The sequence below is a fragment of the Pituophis catenifer genome, unplaced genomic scaffold (assembly GCF_029215685.1).
Source record: "Pituophis catenifer annectens isolate HBS135680 unplaced genomic scaffold, rPitCat1.0.hap2 SCAF_2, whole genome shotgun sequence".
Classification (NCBI taxonomy): domain Eukaryota; kingdom Metazoa; phylum Chordata; class Lepidosauria; order Squamata; family Colubridae; genus Pituophis; species Pituophis catenifer.
The window spans coordinates 178,245,040-178,265,312 of record NW_027256882.1 but is presented as its reverse complement, the minus strand read 5'-3'; the positions used below and the strand labels follow the sequence as shown (position 1 = coordinate 178,265,312).

At 39.0% G+C, this 20,273-nt stretch overlaps 1 protein-coding gene across 1 annotated transcript in view; it reads left to right on the top strand.

Moving 5' to 3' along the window:
• The window catches only part of TYK2 (tyrosine kinase 2), a 67,136-nt gene extending 48,078 nt beyond the window's left edge, over window positions 1-19,058 (top strand). Inside the window, exons 15-24 of the mRNA XM_070938199.1 lie at window positions 598-733; window positions 2,894-3,045; window positions 4,664-4,814; window positions 5,492-5,589; window positions 6,697-6,889; window positions 7,547-7,665; window positions 7,930-8,102; window positions 8,632-8,749; window positions 13,397-13,507; window positions 14,814-19,058. Coding sequence (XP_070794300.1) covers window positions 598-733; window positions 2,894-3,045; window positions 4,664-4,814; window positions 5,492-5,589; window positions 6,697-6,889; window positions 7,547-7,665; window positions 7,930-8,102; window positions 8,632-8,749; window positions 13,397-13,507; window positions 14,814-14,948 — 1,386 coding nt within the window. The 3' untranslated portion in view covers window positions 14,949-19,058. The remainder of the gene's footprint in view (window positions 1-597; window positions 734-2,893; window positions 3,046-4,663; window positions 4,815-5,491; window positions 5,590-6,696; window positions 6,890-7,546; window positions 7,666-7,929; window positions 8,103-8,631; window positions 8,750-13,396; window positions 13,508-14,813) is intronic.
• Window positions 19,059-20,273: the final 1,215 nt, after the last annotated feature.

The window sequence follows — 20,273 nt, the reverse complement described above, 5'->3', positions numbered from 1 at the left end:
CATTGTTTTGCCCATCTAGTAAGATCTGATAGAGTGGACCTTCTTCAGGTTCACTCATAGTGCCATGGGACTCATGTGGCACATGTTCTCTCTTGTAGCAAAGGCTCTTTGGAAGAGTACTTCCACAGTGGTTCAAGTTAATCCAACCCTCCTACCTTTTAAACAGTCCTTGAAAGCCTGGATCCTTTCCCAGGTGCTAAATAGTATGTGCCCTTGAGGTGGGTGGTGGGTTTTATCAGTGTGTTAGTGTCTCCCACCCTGTTATTTTATTGTAGTGAACATTGCATTTAAGTTGTATTCTGCTCATAGTCTTAATGAGTTAGGTGGTTTATAAATGTGGTGATGAATAAATGTGTTTACGGGGAGGTTTGGTTAAGGAACAATAAATATATTTTTTATTTACTGAATTTGTAAACTTTCTATTTAACAGCTGTCTTTTGAGAAAACTGAGGCAAAATGCAAAAATAACTAGATTAGCTTGTACAGGAATCTAGAGATGGAAGTTCATTCTTTTTTTTTTTCTAAAGAGCAGCACTTTTTTCCTGATACACATCAGATATAGTATGTCACAATCTACTATTGTATTTGTTTATGTAGGAAGATAAAAACCTAGTGCATGGCAATGTATGTGCCAAAAACATCCTGTTGGCCAGGAAAGGTTTGGAAGATGGCCTGCTGCCCTTCATTAAGCTCAGTGACCCAGGAGTCAGCTTCACTGTGCTTTCCCAAGAAGGTAAACAGTTAATATTTGGAAAATAGTTTCCTCTTTACATTTGTGATCAAGGTATATAGAGGTGATCAAGCTGAATATATTATATTAGCAGGCTTGAATAGAAGGATTCTCTGAAAGCATATCAAATCAATAGTATAAATGTTTTCATATCCTTTTGTGTGATATGAGGGCTTGTATGCATTTGGACTTTCTGGGACGAAGGTTTTTTAATAGATGGTCTTGTATTTGTAGTGATAGTACGTGCCTTATTCTATCAGAAGCAAAGTTGACTCCAAAGGGACCTTATGCTGCATTCCCAATCTTCTGCAAAGGCAGAATGAACATTAGAAAAGTCTGTGCTGATGTTCTCACATTTTTAACACAACCTCTCATTCATGTTAGATTGTACTTTTTAAAATGTTTTCTAACTTGGCCTTCTTCCTACCATACTAGTTTCTGTGAGCATTAAATTATTTTTCTTTGGAAAAACATTCTTTTCATATGTGCTGCTGAAACTGATATTCATTACCTTGGAAAATATAGGTGTAAATCCTACTTTGGCAAGAAGGCCCCCTCACTTTACTGCCCAAGTCAAATCAGCCGATGTTGTAAAGCAGAGATGGCAATGTCTGAGTTCCATTTTTGTGGCCCTTAAGATTATGGTCAGCATTGATGAGAATTGATGAGAGACTTTCCTATGATTTTGAAGTGGGGAATTGATAAAAATCACAGTTAAAGCCCTAAAATATACATATAATATTTGAAAAATAAAGAAAATTACCAAATTCCAACTCAGAAACTTAGTTTCTCCACCACCTTAATATATGATGTGACTCCATTTGTTTTATGGCCTTCAGTCTTCCAAAGAACATTAAGAATGATCTTTGGACACCCAACTTGCTATAAAGCTTTGAGGGCAAAGTTATTTTTCCTGCTGGTGAAATAATTCAGCAGACCCCAACCCTTGCTAGCAAGTCAATATTTCCATACTTCAAAGTAGTGTGGATTATTTAAGGAGGGATACATTTGTTTGCTGGTTTGTTTAAAGGGGACTATACTTGTAGAAAATGAGATTCAAATACTTGTTATGCCTACAATTTTAAGGGAAAGAATTACAAGATCTCTATGTGTCATGTTCACATTGCATATTACATGATAGCCTGCATGCTGCTGAGTAAATATTTAATATTTTATTTTATTTTTATTTTATATCCAATTTATATACCGCCCTTCTCCCTGAGGACTCAGGGCGGTGAACAGCCAAATAAAAACATAAATTACAAACATTAAAATAGTATTGAAAGGATATATATAAATTTGGCCCCGTAATTTAAAAACAATATCAAACCAATTTAAAACATTTTTAAAAAGTTAAGCCAGCCCGGCTTGCTGAAAAAAGAAGGTTTTAAGGGCACGGTGGAAGGCACCGAGGTCTTGGATTCCCCTTATCTCTGGGGGCAGTTAGTTCCAGAGGGTGGGTGCCCCCACAGAGAAGGCCCTCCCCCTGGGGGTCTCCAGCCTACATTGTTTGGCTGATGGCACCCCGAGGAGGCCCGCTCTGTGGGAGCGCACAGGTCGATGGGAGGCCGTCGGTAGCAGCAGACAGTCTCGAAGATATCTAGGTCCTATGCCATGGAGCACTTTAAAGGTGATAACCAACACCTTGAAGCGCACCTGGAAGACCACTGGGAGCCAGTGCAGCTCACGCAGGAGAGGTGTTGTATGGGAGCGCCATGCAGCTCCCGTAACTACCCGCGTGGCTGCATTCTGGACCAGTTGGAGCCTCTGGGTGCCCCTCAAGGGGAGCCCCATGTAGAGAGCGTTGCAGTAGTCCAGGCGAGAGGTGACGAGGGCATGAGTGACTGTGCGCAGGGCATCCCGATCAAGAAAGGGCCACAACTGGCGTATCAGGCGAACCTGACAAAAAGTCCCCCTGGCCACAGCCGTCAGATATTCCTCCAAGGACAGCTGCATATCCAGAAGGACACCCAGATTGCGGGTCCTCTCCGAGGGGGCCAAAGACTTGCCCCCAATAGTCAGAGATGGAGTCATCTGACTATATCGGGATGCCAGGAAATACTTTTCTTATCTTGACTGTAATCAATCTGTGTACAAGATTTTGCATAATTTCTGTTTTCTGTCCAGCAATCCCTAATCTTTGATTTCTTTCTGTTCATAAAGAAAGGGTTGACCGGATCCCGTGGATTGCTCCAGAGTGTATCAAAGATGTAAATAACCTTAGCACAGCAGCTGACAAATGGAGTTTTGGGACTACACTGCTGGAAATATGTTTTGATGCAGATGTGCCACTAAAAGAACGCACTCCTTCTGAGGTAGTGTCTTCCTCTGCTTCCCCCCCCTTCTCTCCCCCCCCCAATTATATTGCTGCAGACTTCAGGGTTGGTTTCTTATAGAAAAGGATTGATCTGGTCTCACCTTGAGAATAATAACATAACTGAAAAGTTTTTCCATAGGAATATTGGGCTGCTTTTTTATTAGTTTATAGTGATATTAGCATTTGTTTATAAATGCATAACTGTATTATTGCATTAAATAATACATTCTGCAATAAGAATACATACAGTGTATTAACTGTGGAACTAATATGATTGGAAGCTAGAAAGATCTTTAGGTGTAAACTCATTCTGACATGAGAATCATTTTTAAAAAATACACTTTAAACTCTAAAACATGCACATCACTGTTGAAAAATAGACAATTTCATCTACATATGCAGAAAAATCTACTCTACTCTATAAGATTGGTGAAATTAAAGTGGTTGAATAAAACAAAGAAATATTCTACTGAGTTCCGCTTTGCATATTTCCAAATAAAGGACATAGAATTGCTGCTTTAATTATACTGTAGCTCTTAGACAGAAGTAGCGCACAAGAAGAAATATGTTAATTAAAATTGCTGGGAAGCATTAACCTCAGATATGTTGATGATAGTACTTTGATAGCTGAAAGTGATGGATGACTTAAAGAATCTCTTCTTGTAGATGAAAGAAGAAAGTGCACAAGCTGTAATAAAACAAATAATAAAAACCAAGTTTATGTCAGCAAGAAATCCCAGTTTGATGCTAATAGCTTGAGAAGTTGAAGTACTAACAACTTTATCTTCTTAGACTCAAAAATTTATATGGATAGTCATATAGGTATGAAATAAAATATCTGCTACTTTTGAGAAATATTATGATAGTGCTAGACAAAATATGAAAGTGTAGCTATATCACTCAGATATCATAGGTACAAGGCTATGGTTTTCTATGAAAACTTGACCATCAGAACACAGAATAATTTGAATAATGGTGCCGGAGAAAAATATGGTGGATCTTGGACTGCAAAAGAACAATTTATTCAATGTTACCGACTACATACAGAAACACTGATAATGAAGCTAAAGTGTAAATATTTGGGCCACATAATGCAAAGATAAGAATCATTGAAGAAAAACCTGATGCTTGAAGAACTGAAGGCGATCAGAAAAGAGATGGCAGAGGACAAAGTGACTAGGCACAGTCATTGATGGCACAATCATGAGCTTAGAAAAAAATTAAAAAGTTACTGATAGACCATCCTGGAAAAATTACTGTACATTCATTGGCTCCTGAAAAGTCTGAAAGGGCTAAGTAACAATAATACAATTTGCACCCCATTTCCAGGTAAATTATTGGAATGGAATAGCTCCTAGGGTATTCTTAAAATGCACTAACAGAAATAATAGAAGAGGAGTGATAGAAGTAGGATTCCAAGATAGCAGGGAGATTTTTATGACCAATTTTAAAACTTAACTGTAATCATTAGGCATCTAGATCTTATTTGAAAGCTGTTTGGCATACAGTGAAGACCAGAAATAACTTATTACAAAGGAAATGTGAGTGGATTTTCTATGTTTAATCTAATTTCATTTGGTAATATCAATCATAGGCTTCTATTTTTTTTTCTGCAGAAAGAACGTTTTTATGAGAAGAAGCATCATCTTCCAGAGCCATCCTTCAAAGAACTAGCTACCCTAATCAGCCAGTGCCTAAACTATGCTCATGGAGAGCGACCCTCTTTCCGGACTATCTTACGAGACCTCACTCAACTGCAGCCACATAGTAAAAATTTCAAAGAACTCTTGGATAACAGCATTTTGTTAGCCGCATGACACCAACCTTTCTGCATGCCAGGGCCATGCTAAAAATAATGGGGTCCATTAGGCTCATGACAGTGCGTTCCCAGAGGAGTTGTGTTCCCAACTTTTTTGAAAAGGAAAATTAGGTGCATTATGGTTAGAAGAAATTGTATACACCCGCTGTTTCTTTGTTCATTTAAACAAAATGACAAACATGTCACTGAATACTGACAGCATGGTGGATAGGTGCTCCAGTGGTTGCAAAATGAGAGCAATCTCTGTTGTGTATAACATAATGGTGTTCTCTCACCCCCTTTTGTGGATACAAGAGAACAACTGTAAAGCAGGTTCAATTAAGATGCTATGAGGATAAGCAGAGACTCATTTGTGGCCCAATTACAACTGCTTAAATTGCAATACCAGCGAGAGAAAAACTAAACAATAAAAACTAGAGAAAGAGATTGTACAATGTTTAGTCAAATCTAGAAATTTGTTTGACTCAAAGAGAGAATAAAAAATTATGAGCATTTAGTCCTTCAGTATTAAATTCCAATAAAAGCCTCTTCTGATCTGTATGCTGTACGCTTCCTAAGAGTGCTTTGTAAGTTTCTTCCCTTCTAGCCATTTTACATCCACTACATCTTTCTTCTTGTTTTCCAGATCCTCTTGACATTAGCTCTGTGAATCCTGCATTCCCTGTATCAGATCCTACTGTCTTTCAGAAGCGCTACCTGAAAAAGATTCGAGATCTGGGTGAGGTAAATTGCCTTTGTTAGGAATAACAACTTATTTTCTTCCTTCATTCTTAAAAAGTAAAAGCTGAAACAGATGATTCCCATTGTGATTTTTTAAATCTGTTCCTGCAATTAACTTTTTGTATCTGTATATTGAGGATCAAATGTATTGCATACCTTCATTTTAAGAAGCAAATATAGTTTGCTATCTTTTAAGAAGCAATAAAACAAAGATATATTCAGTGAATATATAACAGGGAAATGGAATTATGCTCAGTGTTAGCTACAACTGTATCAGTGTAATGTTAAGCAAATATTAAGAATAATGCTATAACATTTACAAATGTACATATTTAGGATTCTTTTGTTCAGCTCCCATCCCATATTAAAACCAAATGTGTAGCTGCTGATAAGGCATTTTAGCACCATGTTTATTTGATTGGCAGATACAGTCTACTATCCCATCACATGCAGGATAGAGTATGAGTTCCTAAATATTCTCTTCATATCAGTCAAAAGAGATACAATTTGTAACACTGATGCTACCATTAGTGATCACCTGGCTTTTGTTTTTTTTTTGTTAATTACAAAACATAATTTTATTATTTATCATGCCAAATTGTAGTTTCCAAAATCACCATTCAACCTGTTTTGAGTTAAATATGAAACTATATTTTCATTTCACATATGTTCATGTGCAACATATCCATTCAGATGTTCTTTCCCTTTGGCTTCAATTCAATATTTGCTCCATAGTTTTGCCAATTTCAAATAATGACCTTACTTTGCTGATTGAGCCTATTTTGCTTAATATCAGCTACATGAACTATGAAATAGGATCACAAATAGAGATTAACTTCAATCATAAAAAGATTCAAGAATGGAGAAAAAGAAATATTCACTTGATTGTGAAAATCAGTGTTTTCTTTTCACAGCGTAACAACTGAGTGAAATATTCCTTGACTTGTATGTAGCAAGGAATTGTTCTGAGATTATTGAGATTAGTTCTTCTGAAAGGTGTTCTGTACATCCTGACAATTGTAGCAAAAGTTCCCAAAGAAATATAGTTTGGCATTGGCTTTTGAAATTCAAAATCCTTACCTTGTTTCTTTCTCCCTCTCATTCTATTAGGGCCACTTTGGTAAAGTGAGCCTGTATTGTTATGATCCTGCCAATGATGGCACTGGTGAGATGGTAGCAGTGAAATCATTGAAATCAGGTTGCAGCCAGCAGCTCTTGACTAGTTGGAAAAAGGAGATCGAGATCTTGAAGACACTCTACCATGAGAATATTGTAAAATACAAAGGCTGCTGCAGCGAGCAAGGTATGGAATCTGCTGAGTAACTCCTGCAGGAGCAAGATGGTGGATAGCTTAGCATAAGCATGCTACTTACAGAACTAGTCTCAAGAGTTCCCAGTTTGTATCCTAGCTTCATCATAGGCATGATTTTTGAAATAGCCTCTATAATTTAACTTGCATATTGGGCAACGCTTTTAGGGTTGCATTCCCATATGAGCGGACAATATATCTTGTGCATGCAGATTATACTTTCTGCCCATTTATTCAGCCATTTTTTCTCACCCTCACTTAGGTTATAGTTTCTCCTTCAACCAGTCTAATCCATTGTTTCTTCTTTATTAATAGCTACCGGTAAATCATCTTAAAAACAAATATCTCAGAAAGATAATTGCTGAATCTGCCGAATTATAATAGATTCTCTGGAGTGTCTTAGCTACATTGGCAGCAAGGCAGGTTCTCTTAATGTGGCAAGAGAAAGCATGCAGAATCAGCAGGGGGGAGAAATGACTACTGTATTGCAAGTAGGCCTGATGAACTGCCCAAAAGATACTGATGATCAAATGTGGTCTGCAGGCCCTGCATGTGCGCTTTGTTTAAGCTAGGTGTTTTAAAGACCAAATAAATTAGGGGAAGCGTTGATACTTTTTTTGAGCTAATATTTCTTGCATTTTTCAATTCCAGGAGAAAAGATTGTGCAGCTTATCATGGAATATGTGCCACTGGGAAGTCTGAGGGATTATCTTCCCAAGCACAATGTCAGCTTGGCCCACATTCTCCTCTTTGCCCAACAGATTTGTGAGGTAAAGTCTAGTCAGTGTTGGATACAACATTTGTGTGGTTCTCGACTGAGGGAATGCCTTTTTCTTTGATCATAGTTCCAATAGGTAAAGCAAAATGAAGAGAATTGTTTACATAATTGTTCCTTAATGCTGGGAAAGTATTTTATTTTTATAAAAGGATACATGAAATTCAGGATTGCCAGTTCTGCCTTTGGGTATAGACATATCTACTGATTGCTTTGGCCTCTGATTGAAGAATGTAAGGTGGCTCTATTTTCTCTGCAGGGAATGGCTTATCTCCACTCCCTGCACTACATCCACAGAGACCTTGCAGCTAGAAATGTGCTCCTAGAGAATGAGAATGTAGTAAAGATTGGAGACTTTGGTCTTGCCAAAGCCATCCCTGAAGGACATGAATATTATCGTGTCTGTGAAGATGGAGACAGCCCCGTCTTCTGGTATGTAAACAATTGCACTATTTTATGGATTTTTGATATTTGAGAGAGTTGACTGCACTATAGCTCATTCATATAGGCATTATATCATGCCTTAATGATCTTAATGATAATGGAGATCTTAATGATAATGGAGAAAAGATAGTAGCCTTAAAACAGTATCTTCCTGTCTAAGTGCTGAGAGGGAAAAGGTAAAATCTGAAATGAAGATTTCAGACAGAATTTAGTGTGATTTAATTCTGATACTCTTTTGTGGAGGTGGGAGGGGATAACGTTCCCAGCTTTCTTGGAAGCAGTCGACTATTGTATCTTGTTTTCAATAATTGGAGTGAATGATGATAACTGCATGCTTTTATATAGAAGAATGCTTTGGAAAAGAAGGATTACAATCTTACAGTTAAAAATGAGTTGTAAATGCCCTGTTTGACAATTTTCAAGCCATTTGGCTGCTGTTGGATAATTTAAAAGGAGCTAGATGAACTTCACTCTATTTAAGATGTAGTTTGTCAGCTCTTTATTGCTATTTACATAGGTATGCTGTGGAATGCCTCAAGGAATGTAAATTCTATTATGCTTCTGATGTCTGGTCCTTTGGAGTGACTTTATATGAACTGTTGACATGGTGTGATTCAAGTCAGAGCCCTCCACAAGTGAGTAAAATTAATATTCATAACATTTACTTAGCAGCAACAAGCCATAGCATCCATGAAGAATCGTTGCAGGAATTGGGTATGTCTAGTTTAATGAAAAGAAAGACTAGCAGTGTTCCAATATCCAAGGGGCTGCCACAAAGAATTGGTCAATCTATTCTCCAAAGCAGAGGTCACCAACCTTTCAGACGTCAGGGACCACTAAATTCATAATTTTAAATCCCGCGGACCACTAATATGATCTGCCTAATGACCAGCTGGGTGGACGTGGCTAGGTGGTCATGTGACTGGATGGGCATAGCCAACTCGATGCGTGGCCAACTCACATTGAGGGGTACTCTACTCGCTACTATTCACCTGCCCACCCGAAGCACTTGCTGGAGTTAAGCAGCCACCATGAGAAAGAGTTAGCAAAACAGCTCAGTTCAAATTGGATCTGACCAAGAAGGAGGCTCAGTAGAAGCACCTCACTGAGAACTATGAGCATAGGCTTTCCAATCAGAGGGAAGACTTGCAGGAGTGCAAAGCCAGGTGTAGGCGCTGAGAGGCTCAGCGGGCTGACATGGTCAGCCAGTTCCTGGTCATGATGCTGCCCCACTGGAACAAGGCCCTCTGGCTCTTCGCCACCAGTGGCTCTTCCCTCCAGCCTTCGCCCAAAGCCCTGCACCAGCAGGCTGAAGCAGACTCCAAATTGGAATTTCTGCCCCCCTCCAACCCACACAAAAAGACCCTGAAGGGGGAGACTCTCTGCAGCAACACAAACATTCATTGCACATATCCGGCCTAGGGAACCCTGATTTAGTGCAATATAAAAAATGCAAATAATTTTTATGTGGACCACCAAAATTTTCTTGCGGACCACCAGTGGTCCACGGACCACCAGTTGGTGACCACTGATCTAGGATGTTGGTTAGATTTAGTTATCTTTAGTTGAATCAAAATAGAGTTGGAAGGGACCTCGTAGATCTTCTAGTCCAGTTGCCTGCTCAAGCAGGAAACCATTTCAGACAAGTGACTATCCAGTTTAAGACCTTCTTCTTAAAAACCTCCAGCAATGAAGCACCCACAACTTCTGAAGGCAAGCTGTTCCACTGGTTAATTGTCCTCGATGTTAGGAAGTTTCTCCTTAATTCCAAGTTCTCTCCTTAATTAGTTTCCATCCATTGTTTCTTGTCCTGCCCTCTGGTGCGTTGGAAAATAAATTGACCCCCTCCTCTTTGTGGCAACCTCTCAAATACTGGAATGCTGCTATCATGTCACCCGAGTCCTTCTTTTCTCTAGACTAGCCAAACACAAATCCTGCCACCGTTCTTCATATGTTAGTCTCCAGGCCTTTAATCATCTTAGTTGCTCTTCTTTGTACTTTTTTCAAAGTCTCAACATCTTTTTTGTAATGTGGTAAACTGGATGCAGTATTCCTGGTATGGCCTTACTAAGACTTTATAAAATGGTACTAATACTTCACATGATTTTGATTCTATGCCTCTGTTTATACAACCAAGGATTATATTACCTTTTTTGACTGCTGCTGCACACTGCTGTGTCATGTTTAAGTGATCGTCCACTAGGATTCCAAAGTCCCCCTCACCGTTACTGTTTTTGAGCCAGGTTTTGCTTAATCTATACTTGTACTTTTGGTTTTTCCTGCCCAGGTGTAAAACCTTGCTTTTCTCCACATTAAATTTCATTTTGTTGGATAGGGCCCATTGTTCAAGTCTATCAAGATGTTTTTGGATCCTAAGCTTGTCCTCTGGGGTATTGCTATTCCTGCCAGTTTAGTATCATCTGTAAATTTAATAATAATAATAATAATAATAATAATAATAATAATAATAATAATAATAATAATAATATAACAACAAATAATAATAATAATAATAATAATAATAATAATAATAATAATAATAATAATAATAATAATAATAATTTTATTTTTATACCACTCTTCTCCCGAAGGACTCGGGGCGGTGTACAGCCAACATTAAAAACATAAATATACAATATCATAGTTAAAATTAATTAAAATCATTAAATAGTTTCAGCCAAATTTTTAAAACCCAATATTAAAACCCAATTTAAAATCATTCAATTAGACAGCCCCGCTTGTCGGAACAGTAGGGTCTTGAGGGCACAGCGAAAGACCCGGAGGTCAGAGATGTTACGAATATCCGGGGGAATTCATTCCAAAGGGCAGGAGCTCCGATAGAGAAGGCTCTCTTCCTGGGTATCACCAGCTGACATAACTTGCCGACGGTACCCTGAGGAGTCCCTCTCTGTGGGAGCGGACTGGTCGGTGGGAGGCTATTGGTGGCAGAAGGCGGTCCCATAAATATCCTGGTCCTATGCCATGGAGCGCTTTAAAGGTGGTGACCAACACCTTGAATTGCACCCGGAAGACCACTGGGAGCCAGTGCAGCTTGCACAGGAGAGGTGTTACATGGGCGTAAAGAAGTGCGCCCATAACCACCCGCGCGGCCGCATTCTGGACCAGTTGGAGCCTCCGAGTGCTCTTCAAGGGGAGCCCCATGTAGAGAGCATTACAATAGTCCAGACGGGAGGTGACGAGGGCGTGAGTGACCGTGCGCAAAGCTTCCCGGTCCAGAAAGGGACGCAACAGGTGGATCAGGCGAACCTGATAAAAAGCCCCCCTGGCTATGGCCGTCATATGCTCTTCTAAAGACAGCCGTGAGTCCAGGAGGACACCCAGATTGCGAGCCCTCTCTGTGGGGGGCAAAGATTCACCCCCAATAGTCAGCGATGGCACCAGCTGACTATACCAGGACGCCGGAAGCCACAGCCACTCAGTCTTGGAAGGGTTGAACTTGAGCCTATTTCTCCGCATCCAGACCCGCACGGCCTCCAGGCAGCGGGACATCACATCAAGGGCATCATTGGGGTGGTCTGGGGTGGAGATGTACAGCTGGGTGTCATCAGTGTACTGATGGATTCTCACCCCCAAACCACGGATGATCTCACCCAGCGGCTTCACATAAATGTTGAACAGAAGGGGCGAGAGGACCGACCCTTGTGGCACTCCCCAAGCGAGGCGCCTCAAGGTCGACCTCTACCCCCCTGCCAACACAAACTGTGAGCGGTCGGAGAGGTAGGAGGAGAACCACCGTAACAATTCCTAACCGCCTCAACCGCTGCAGCATGATACCATGGTCGATGGTATCAAAAGTCGCTGAGAGATCTAATAGGACCAGGTCAGAGGAGCAACCCCTGTCCCGAGCCCTCCAGAGATCATCAACCAATGCAACCAATGCCTTTTCTGTGCTGTACCCCTGCCTGAAGCCCGACTGGTACGGGTCCAGATAGACAGCTTCCTCCAGATACCGGGGTAGCTATCGTGCCACCACACTCTCGACAATCTTCTCCACAAAACGAAGGTTGGAGACCGGATGGTAATTTGCTAATACAGCCGGATCCAGGGATAGCTTCTTGAGGAGGGGCCTCACCACCGCCTCTTTCAAGGCGGTGGGAAAAGCACCCTCACTCAAAGAAGCGTTAATAATCCCCTGGAGCCAGCCTCATGTAACCTCCCAGGAGGCCAGTACCAACCAGGAGGGACACGGGTCCAATAAACATGTGGCAGCACTAAGCCCACCCAGAATCCTGTCCACGTCCTCAGGAGCCACAGGGTCAAACTCTTCCCAGATAATATTCTCAAGACTCACTCCCGTCTCCCTCCCCGGACTCACCCAGTCGGAGTCCAAGCCTTCCCGAATCTGAGTGACTTTATCATGCAGGAATTGCACAAAATTCTCAGTTCGACCCTGCAAGGGATCTTCCCGCACTTCCAGCCGAAGGAGGGAGCGGGTCACCCTAAACAGAGCGGCTGAGCAGTTCTTTGCAGATGCGATAAGAGTGGGAAAATAGTTAGATTTTGCCGCTTTTATCACCACTAGGTAGGTCTTGATATAAGACCTCACCTGTGTCTGGTCAGATTCGGATTGACTAGTCCTCCAAACACTCCCTAGGCGTCTTTTCCGACGCTTCATCTCTCTCAGCTCCTCGGAGAACCAAGGAGCCAATTGAGATTGGCATCGGGTCAGAGGCCGCAAAGGCACGACGCGGTCCAAAGCCCCTGCGGCCGCACTATCCCAAGCGGCCACCAGGTCTTCAGTCGAGTAATGAGTTCCCTTCACCCTTAGGTGAATTCCCTCACCATTTATGAAGATACTGGAGTACTGGGCCTAAGACAGAACCTTGTGGTACCTAACTGCTTACTTCCCTCCATGTAGATGTGGTACCATTAAGGACTACTCATTGACTACGTTGATTACTCATTGAATTATAGTCAGTTACCTAAGGATGCTGAAGTCCATGCTGGCCTAACGGCTAATAGCATCACACAATGCTATTGCATATATTTTTCAGTTATAATGATTTACAAGAATGGTATAGCATGATGCAATATTATTTTGGTATGTTTTTAGAACCTTCTGACTGACTGAATGCTCCATCATTCAATATGTTTAGAATGTAATTATTTTTCTGAAATGATTTTTCTCAATCATTTGTTGCCTCAGAAAAAAAATGTGTACAGGTTCATTGTAAAGTTTTTTTGAAGAAAGGAACTTTTGGCATGTGCCATCTTCATGTTACCTAATGAAAGCACTGACTGATTTTCCCATATTGCTGTAGAGATTTATTGAGATGATTGGAATGACTCAGGGTCAGATGACAGTGCTGCGGCTTATTGAGCTGTTGGACAGAGGGGAAAGGCTTCCCAGTCCAAAAGACTGCCCTTGTGAGGTGAGTCTGTTCTCCTTTGCTTTTGATTGCCTTTTTGTTGTAAAAATTGTAGTCTGGGGATTTCGACATTTGCTGCATCCAGAGCTCCCAAACAAAATTAAGATAACTATATTGCTCATCTTTGTAGTATCTCCTAAAGGTTTAGAAAACAGTATATTATTGAAAATTATGGAATCAAGGATTACACTCAAGACACTTCCCATTCTAAGCTTAAATAGTCAAAAGAACCAACAGTAGGCAATGCAAATTCATGTCTGATAGCTAGATATGCAATCAGAATTATTGATTAATATTTAAATGGATAAAGGATGAGTGCTAGGGATACATTTTAGAAGATAATGATATATAATAGTAAGCAAAGGAAAAGTCTGTGATACATTAGAAGCATGTTAAGAGTATTCTATAAATACCCTTGCTGCAATCTTTTTAGTTTCCACAAATAATGCTGCATTACTTACTGTGCAATTCTGTGCCTACCTTCTTAGAAATCCCATTGATTCAGTGAGCCTTAATCCCAGGTAAATGGTATTGCACTGTATTCTTATATTCATATTTCTTCAAAAATAATAGAGCATAATTCTGGTAAATCTTCCAATAATTTATAATACTAGCTAATGTCTGAACATGTTCCCACTCCTTCAGATGGTTTACTGTAATTTGAGGATGCTTCCTGATTTAAATTAAATAATTCCTAAAGGTTAAAGCCTTCATGTTAAATACTTTATATCTCAATTTTCTATAAACAACTGTGCAAATATATAGGTACAATTACATTAGTTCTGATTAGAAAGTGTAGTCTTTGTATTCCAGAGCAGTTAATGCTGCGAATAATTTGTTTTGGAAGTTTAAGAGTCATCCAATATCTCCCGGTGCTTACTAATTTACCCATTAGTTTTTAGAGCAGAAACTGCAGAACAGTGTAACTGTAAGAGTGTCTCTGTCATATATTGATCTCTGATTTTCCTTTTTTTTTTTTTTTTTTTTAGCTAGCTTGGAGTCTAGAAAACAAGTTGATGGGAGGGGAGCTGGTTAGGTTTACCAGTAGAGCAATGCCACATATGTATTGGACAGTTTGCTGAGCTTTCTTTCTTTCTTTCTCTTTCTTTCTTTTTCTTTCTTTCTTTTTCTTTCTTTCTTTTTCTTTCTCTTTCCTTTTCTTTCTTTTTCTTTTTCTTTCTCTCTCTCTCTCTCTTTCTTTCTTTCTCTCTCTCTCTTTCTTTCTTTCTTTCTTTTCCTTTCCTCCCTTCCCTTCCCTTTTGTATTGTGTGTGCTTTTTTGTTTTCTAAATCTGTGCCTTTTCCCACAGATTTATCGTCTCATGAAAAACTGTTGGGAATCTGAAGCTTCATTCCGTCCAGCCTTTTCAAACCTAGTACCCATTCTCAAAGCCTTCCATGAAAAGTACAAGACCCAGGCTCCTTCAGTTTTCAGTGTGTGTTGATGAGAATGAAGATATTTTGTACCAAAGACCAAAGTCTTATTTGCACTTTGTGTGCTAGTGCTTACATGTCTGGAAAGCCACAGTGCCATGAAAGTTGCTTCCAAGTGACAGTGATCTTGGATTCTGACTTTTGCTGTTCTGCGCAGTGTCCCTGAATTGTCTGAATCTTTTTGCACGTATCAAATGTGATGGGGCATAAGGAAAAGCCCATTCAATTTTTTTGTTTAGCTGAAAGGCAGAAGCTGCTTATGAAACTTTGTCCTTTGCTACATCCAACTGGGATGCAAGTCATTTGTAAAGTCTCATTATGAGATATTCTTGTACAGGAAAACAAGTTGGTATCTAATGCATTTAATGGACTCTTGAGCGTATGGTCCAATGCAGAGTATGAATCTGTAATTCAAGGAACCCTGAAAATGGAATGCAATATTTTGACTTGCTATTTGAAAAACCTGTTGTATCACCTAGAACTGCTTACCAACAGAATGAAAGGCATCTGGCCTTTATTTGCAGCATCTTTACAAGGAAATACATTTTTCTAACCTGGCATTTATTCCTCAATCACTCTTTTTACATCTCTTTATCACCCATAGTATAGCATTATATGCACATCTACTTGGTAAAGGTCACTCATCTGCCTATGTGAATCAGAAGCACCTTTAGCCGACAATGCTAGAAAAGTAAATATCTGATCATGTCTGTTTCCAAAGAGCAATCCTTACTGTCTCCCAGACGGATGAATCAAGAATTTCCACTAATGGGGATTTGCAGCTGATGCTATGCTTCCCTTTGAATTTTCTAACAACTCATCTTTTTTTTTAAATGATATAAAACAACTGTATCTTTTCTTGGGTTGAGAACAATTTCCCAAACCATTATTGGTTTGAAGTGACCAATCTCAAAACTTCACCACCACCTATCGCCTGATGTTTGCCAATCAAAAACTTTGAATTTGAATTGGAAAGAAACTATAGGCCTTAAATAATACTGAAAATGAAGACAAGAAATGCCTTTTGGTCACTAACTAGTTACTACCTTCTGACATGTAAGCTTTATGTAGCAAAATAAAGGTAGCCTGAGCTGGTAATCCCGTATCCTGGGGAAAAAACTAGCTGCCATATAACCTCAGAACAATTGTGATTCCTCTTCCCTGTTGTACTATCATCTTGCTTTCTAATTAATTGGAGCAATTGTTTTCATTGTGAATCTTCAGGTTGTTCTCCACAAATTATCTTTCAAATGAATTTCATCTTTTCATTGAATTTCATTTTTCATTAGAATTTGTTGGGAGTGAAACGGCAGGCTCTAAGTCAGGGTGTCACACTGGTGGCCCACGGGCCAGATACATCACATGCAGGCCATGCCCACCTCAGCTCCGTGAAGGGGTAAATGTTGCAATATGTCATGTGATGGCAATGTGGCGTGGCAAGTTTGACACCTGTGCTCTAGGTGATATAAATCTTGATGCATTGCAGTTAGTACACCCAATGCTTTTAGTACTGATTTCTTGCTAACATGTATTTCTGATTTCCTGGCTTTTTGTAAGTGGGGGTTGATTTTTGCCATGTTTTACCAATCTGAGATTGCATTGTTGAGCCTGTCTCACCCGTTATCACTTTAGAGCAATCTTATTGCCTTATAGAAGAGGAGAGATTCTAGTCATTGTCACATTGGCCTCCATACAGCTCATTTCTAAAGAATGTCAGAATAAAGTATTTATGCCATTATAATAAGCAGGGTGATGTAAAACAGTTTGTTTATTAGCTTTGCCATACTAGCCAGTGTCTTTGAGCTATGAATATTTGAGGTGACTGCTTATTCTTCAGCATTCTATCATCGTTGTGCTTTTTTTAAAGAAGCAATCATTTCTTTCAGGTTGCCATTTGATTTGAAGTATACTATTAAGAAAGTGATGAAGAGAAATAGATAGGATTCCTGGAAGTTATTTAGTTTACTTTATTGTCATTGCACCTCGTACAACGAAATTAAATGCCATCTTCAGTGTACATCATACATACAAAAACTATAAAAATAAAACAAAAACACACATCCTTCACATTCTATACAATTGAATTGAAAATCCCTGATACTGCATTAGTATTATACTATACAGTAGAATTCAATATAATTACTGCTCTGGCATGGAGAGCCTAATTTTCAGCCTAAGTGTCCTTGTTTTTATTGTCCTGTACCGTCTGGCAGATAATTTTTAAAGAGTGCCCAGGATGAGATGGATCTTTAAAAATGTTTTGAACTTTCTTAAGGCAGCGGGAGCTATAAAGCTGTTCCAAAGAGGGGAGAGGGCAATGACGTTAACCCTCTGGAGCGCTGTCCTATCTGCCACTGTGCAATTAGCAAACCATACACAGGTGCAGTAAGTTAAAATACTCTATAGTGCAGCAGTAGAAAGTCACCAGCAATTTTTCATTCAGTTGTTTCCTGAGAAGTCTCTGCTGGGCCCTTTTGACAAGTGCTGCAATGTGACCGCCTCAGGTCAGGTCCTCTTTTATGATAACATCCAAAAACTTAAAACTGGCCACTTGCTCCACTTGGTCTCCATTGATAACCAAGGTCTGGATGTCTATTGAAAAAATGCTTATTTTTGCCCAGAAACGTTTAACTGGTATCCATAAATGGTTCCAATTCTCATTTGCTCAGAACTGAAGACGGAGAGAATATTTTAAGATACTTAATGCTGAGTCTTTCTTATCCATAACTTATTTTTGTAAGACATGAGAAAAAATACCTTTGTGCATAATTTCTGTTGTTCTGTTGCTAAATGAGACAGTTGTTATGTGAATTTTGCCCCATTTTACAACCTTTCTTGCCACAGTTGTTAAGTGAATCACTGCAATGGCTGTTAAGTGAATCTGGCTTCCCCATTGACTTTGCTTGTCAGAAGGTTGCAAAAGGTGATCACATGACCCCAGGACACTGCAGCCGCATAAATATGAATCAGTTGGCAAGCATTTGAAATTTAATCACGTGGCTATGGAAATGCTGCAATGGTCATAAATGTGGAAAAATGTCCTGAGTCACTTTTTTCAATGCCATTCTAACTTGGGTCACTAAATGAACTGTTGTTAAGTCAAGGACTACCTATATATCATGACTTCCACTTAGAAGATAATTATAGTTTAATTGTTTATCCCTCCCATCTCTAGCACATGTAAATAATTAAAGAAACTGAATAGTATGCTTTCTTGGAAGCGAGCCTTACTGATTTTAATGAGCTAAATATATGTATATACAATTGCAGCCTTAAATATATTTATTGAACAGCCTTCTCTCTTTTCCCTATGGTGCATGAAAAACTGCTTTCGATGTGAAAAAAAAAAGCTTTCAAAGCAGTTTGCAATGCATTGGAATACTTTCAAGAAATTAACTAGAATATTTTAGTCCACTAGCATAGTCAGTCCTTCCAGTGGGCCCGTTCAGGATCTTTGGACCCGATTTATTTTAGTTTTCAAGTCTTTAGGATTTGCTATAAAACACAAACATGTTTACAAACATCACAGAGGCAATCAGTTTTATTTTTTTTGAAGGCTAACATACATGCAACAACATTATTACACTTGGAGTGCTGGCTTTAAAATTACAGGATCTCCTGCTTGGGCAGGGAGTTGGACTAGGAGACCTTGCAAAGTCCCTTCCAACTCATTCTTTTATTCTGTTATCTCTATTTTGAGGTACAGCTACAACTTGAAGTGCCAGCTCTAAGCTCTGGAATATGGAATAATTATATAATTACAAAATAATTCCAGATATTCTTATCTGGGAAATTATCTTTGGCATATACAGTATACTGAGAAACTTCACAGCATTGTGCCTTTTGCATCTGGAACTGCACTGAAAATTTTGGAGAAGGATCCCTCCAACAAAAGCATGGGCAAATTCAGTTCAGTCACTCTTGCTTTTTCTGTTTCTAAAGCTGCTGTGCGTGCATATGTGAATTCAGAAAGTGTGTGAGGAGACAGCATGAGTGTTCTACATTGGAACCTGCTCTGATGTGAATCTATTCTGTCCTAGACTAGTAGCAGCTTAGAATAATGTAATATCCTGGTAGTATCTTTCATGTTTTGTTCAAATAAATGCCATGTAACTTTCAAATTGCTGCAGAGTGCTTCTTCAAAATCTCGATTCTAGAATATAGTTAAAATGTTATCAAAGCATATTTTAAAGAATTTACTTACAATTTACTTACAATTAATGGGTCGCTTTATGAAAAAGCAATCAGATGCTATTCCTTACTTTGTTTCTTCTGCAACTGGAAAAGGTCCTGATGCCTTTACCACCTTGTCCACTCGTCTGAAACTGAATTTCAGTCAATCCAAAATAACATCTAATCTACGTTGTGATTTAACATACATAGTCAATATCTTCATTTTATTGTGAAATGTCACTCATGGATTTTTTGGGGTGGGATGAGATAGAACTATAAACTGGAAAAAAAGATACTAAGATTTTGGCAACAATGCTGTCAAAGTTTGAATAGCATATTCAAATTACTCATTGTCAATGAGGCAATACAGAAATCGAATGACAAAAAAATTCAGGATGAACATGAAATAGAAAATGTGTTTTGTTTTATGCTCAGGGTCCCCTCCAAACATGTTGCTTTGTACTGGAAACGTCAAAATAAGATTATTTTGAGGTAGAAATGGTTTGAAGTTGCACTTTCAAATATATGTTTCTCAGTACAGCCAACTTGTTTCTTTTTTTTTTTATTATTATTAAATTTTATTGAGTAAAGAATATATTACATTTCAAACTCTACGGTTCAGCAACGTGTAGTCATCTTGTATATTTACATATATGGAATCTAATCAATTATCTAGGTATTATACAGTTTATACGTAAACCTTGTAAAATTGAACACATAATACAATAATATATAGATTAATTAAAAATTATACATTGTCCTAATGAGAGTTAACTTTTGCATTTATTTTTCAACCACCTATATCACAGATCCCAGATCGTATAGAATTCTGAGTCTTCCTTTCCATTTAAAACATACGTTAATCTGCACATTTCTGTACAGTCCAATACTTTATTGACTATCTGTTCCTCAGTCGGGCATCCTTTCTCTTTCCAGCAACTGGCATAGGAGAGTCTGGCAGCTGTGACAATATGAATAATCAAATATTTCTTTTCCTTAACAAATTTCCGTTTTAGCACTCCCAGGAGATAGATTTCAGGTAGAAAATTAATATCCTCATTTAATATTTCTTGGACCCATTTTTGTATTTTTTTCCAGAATTTCCTCGCTTCCGGACATGTCCACCACATATGGTAGAAGGTACCTTGATGGTGGCCGCATTT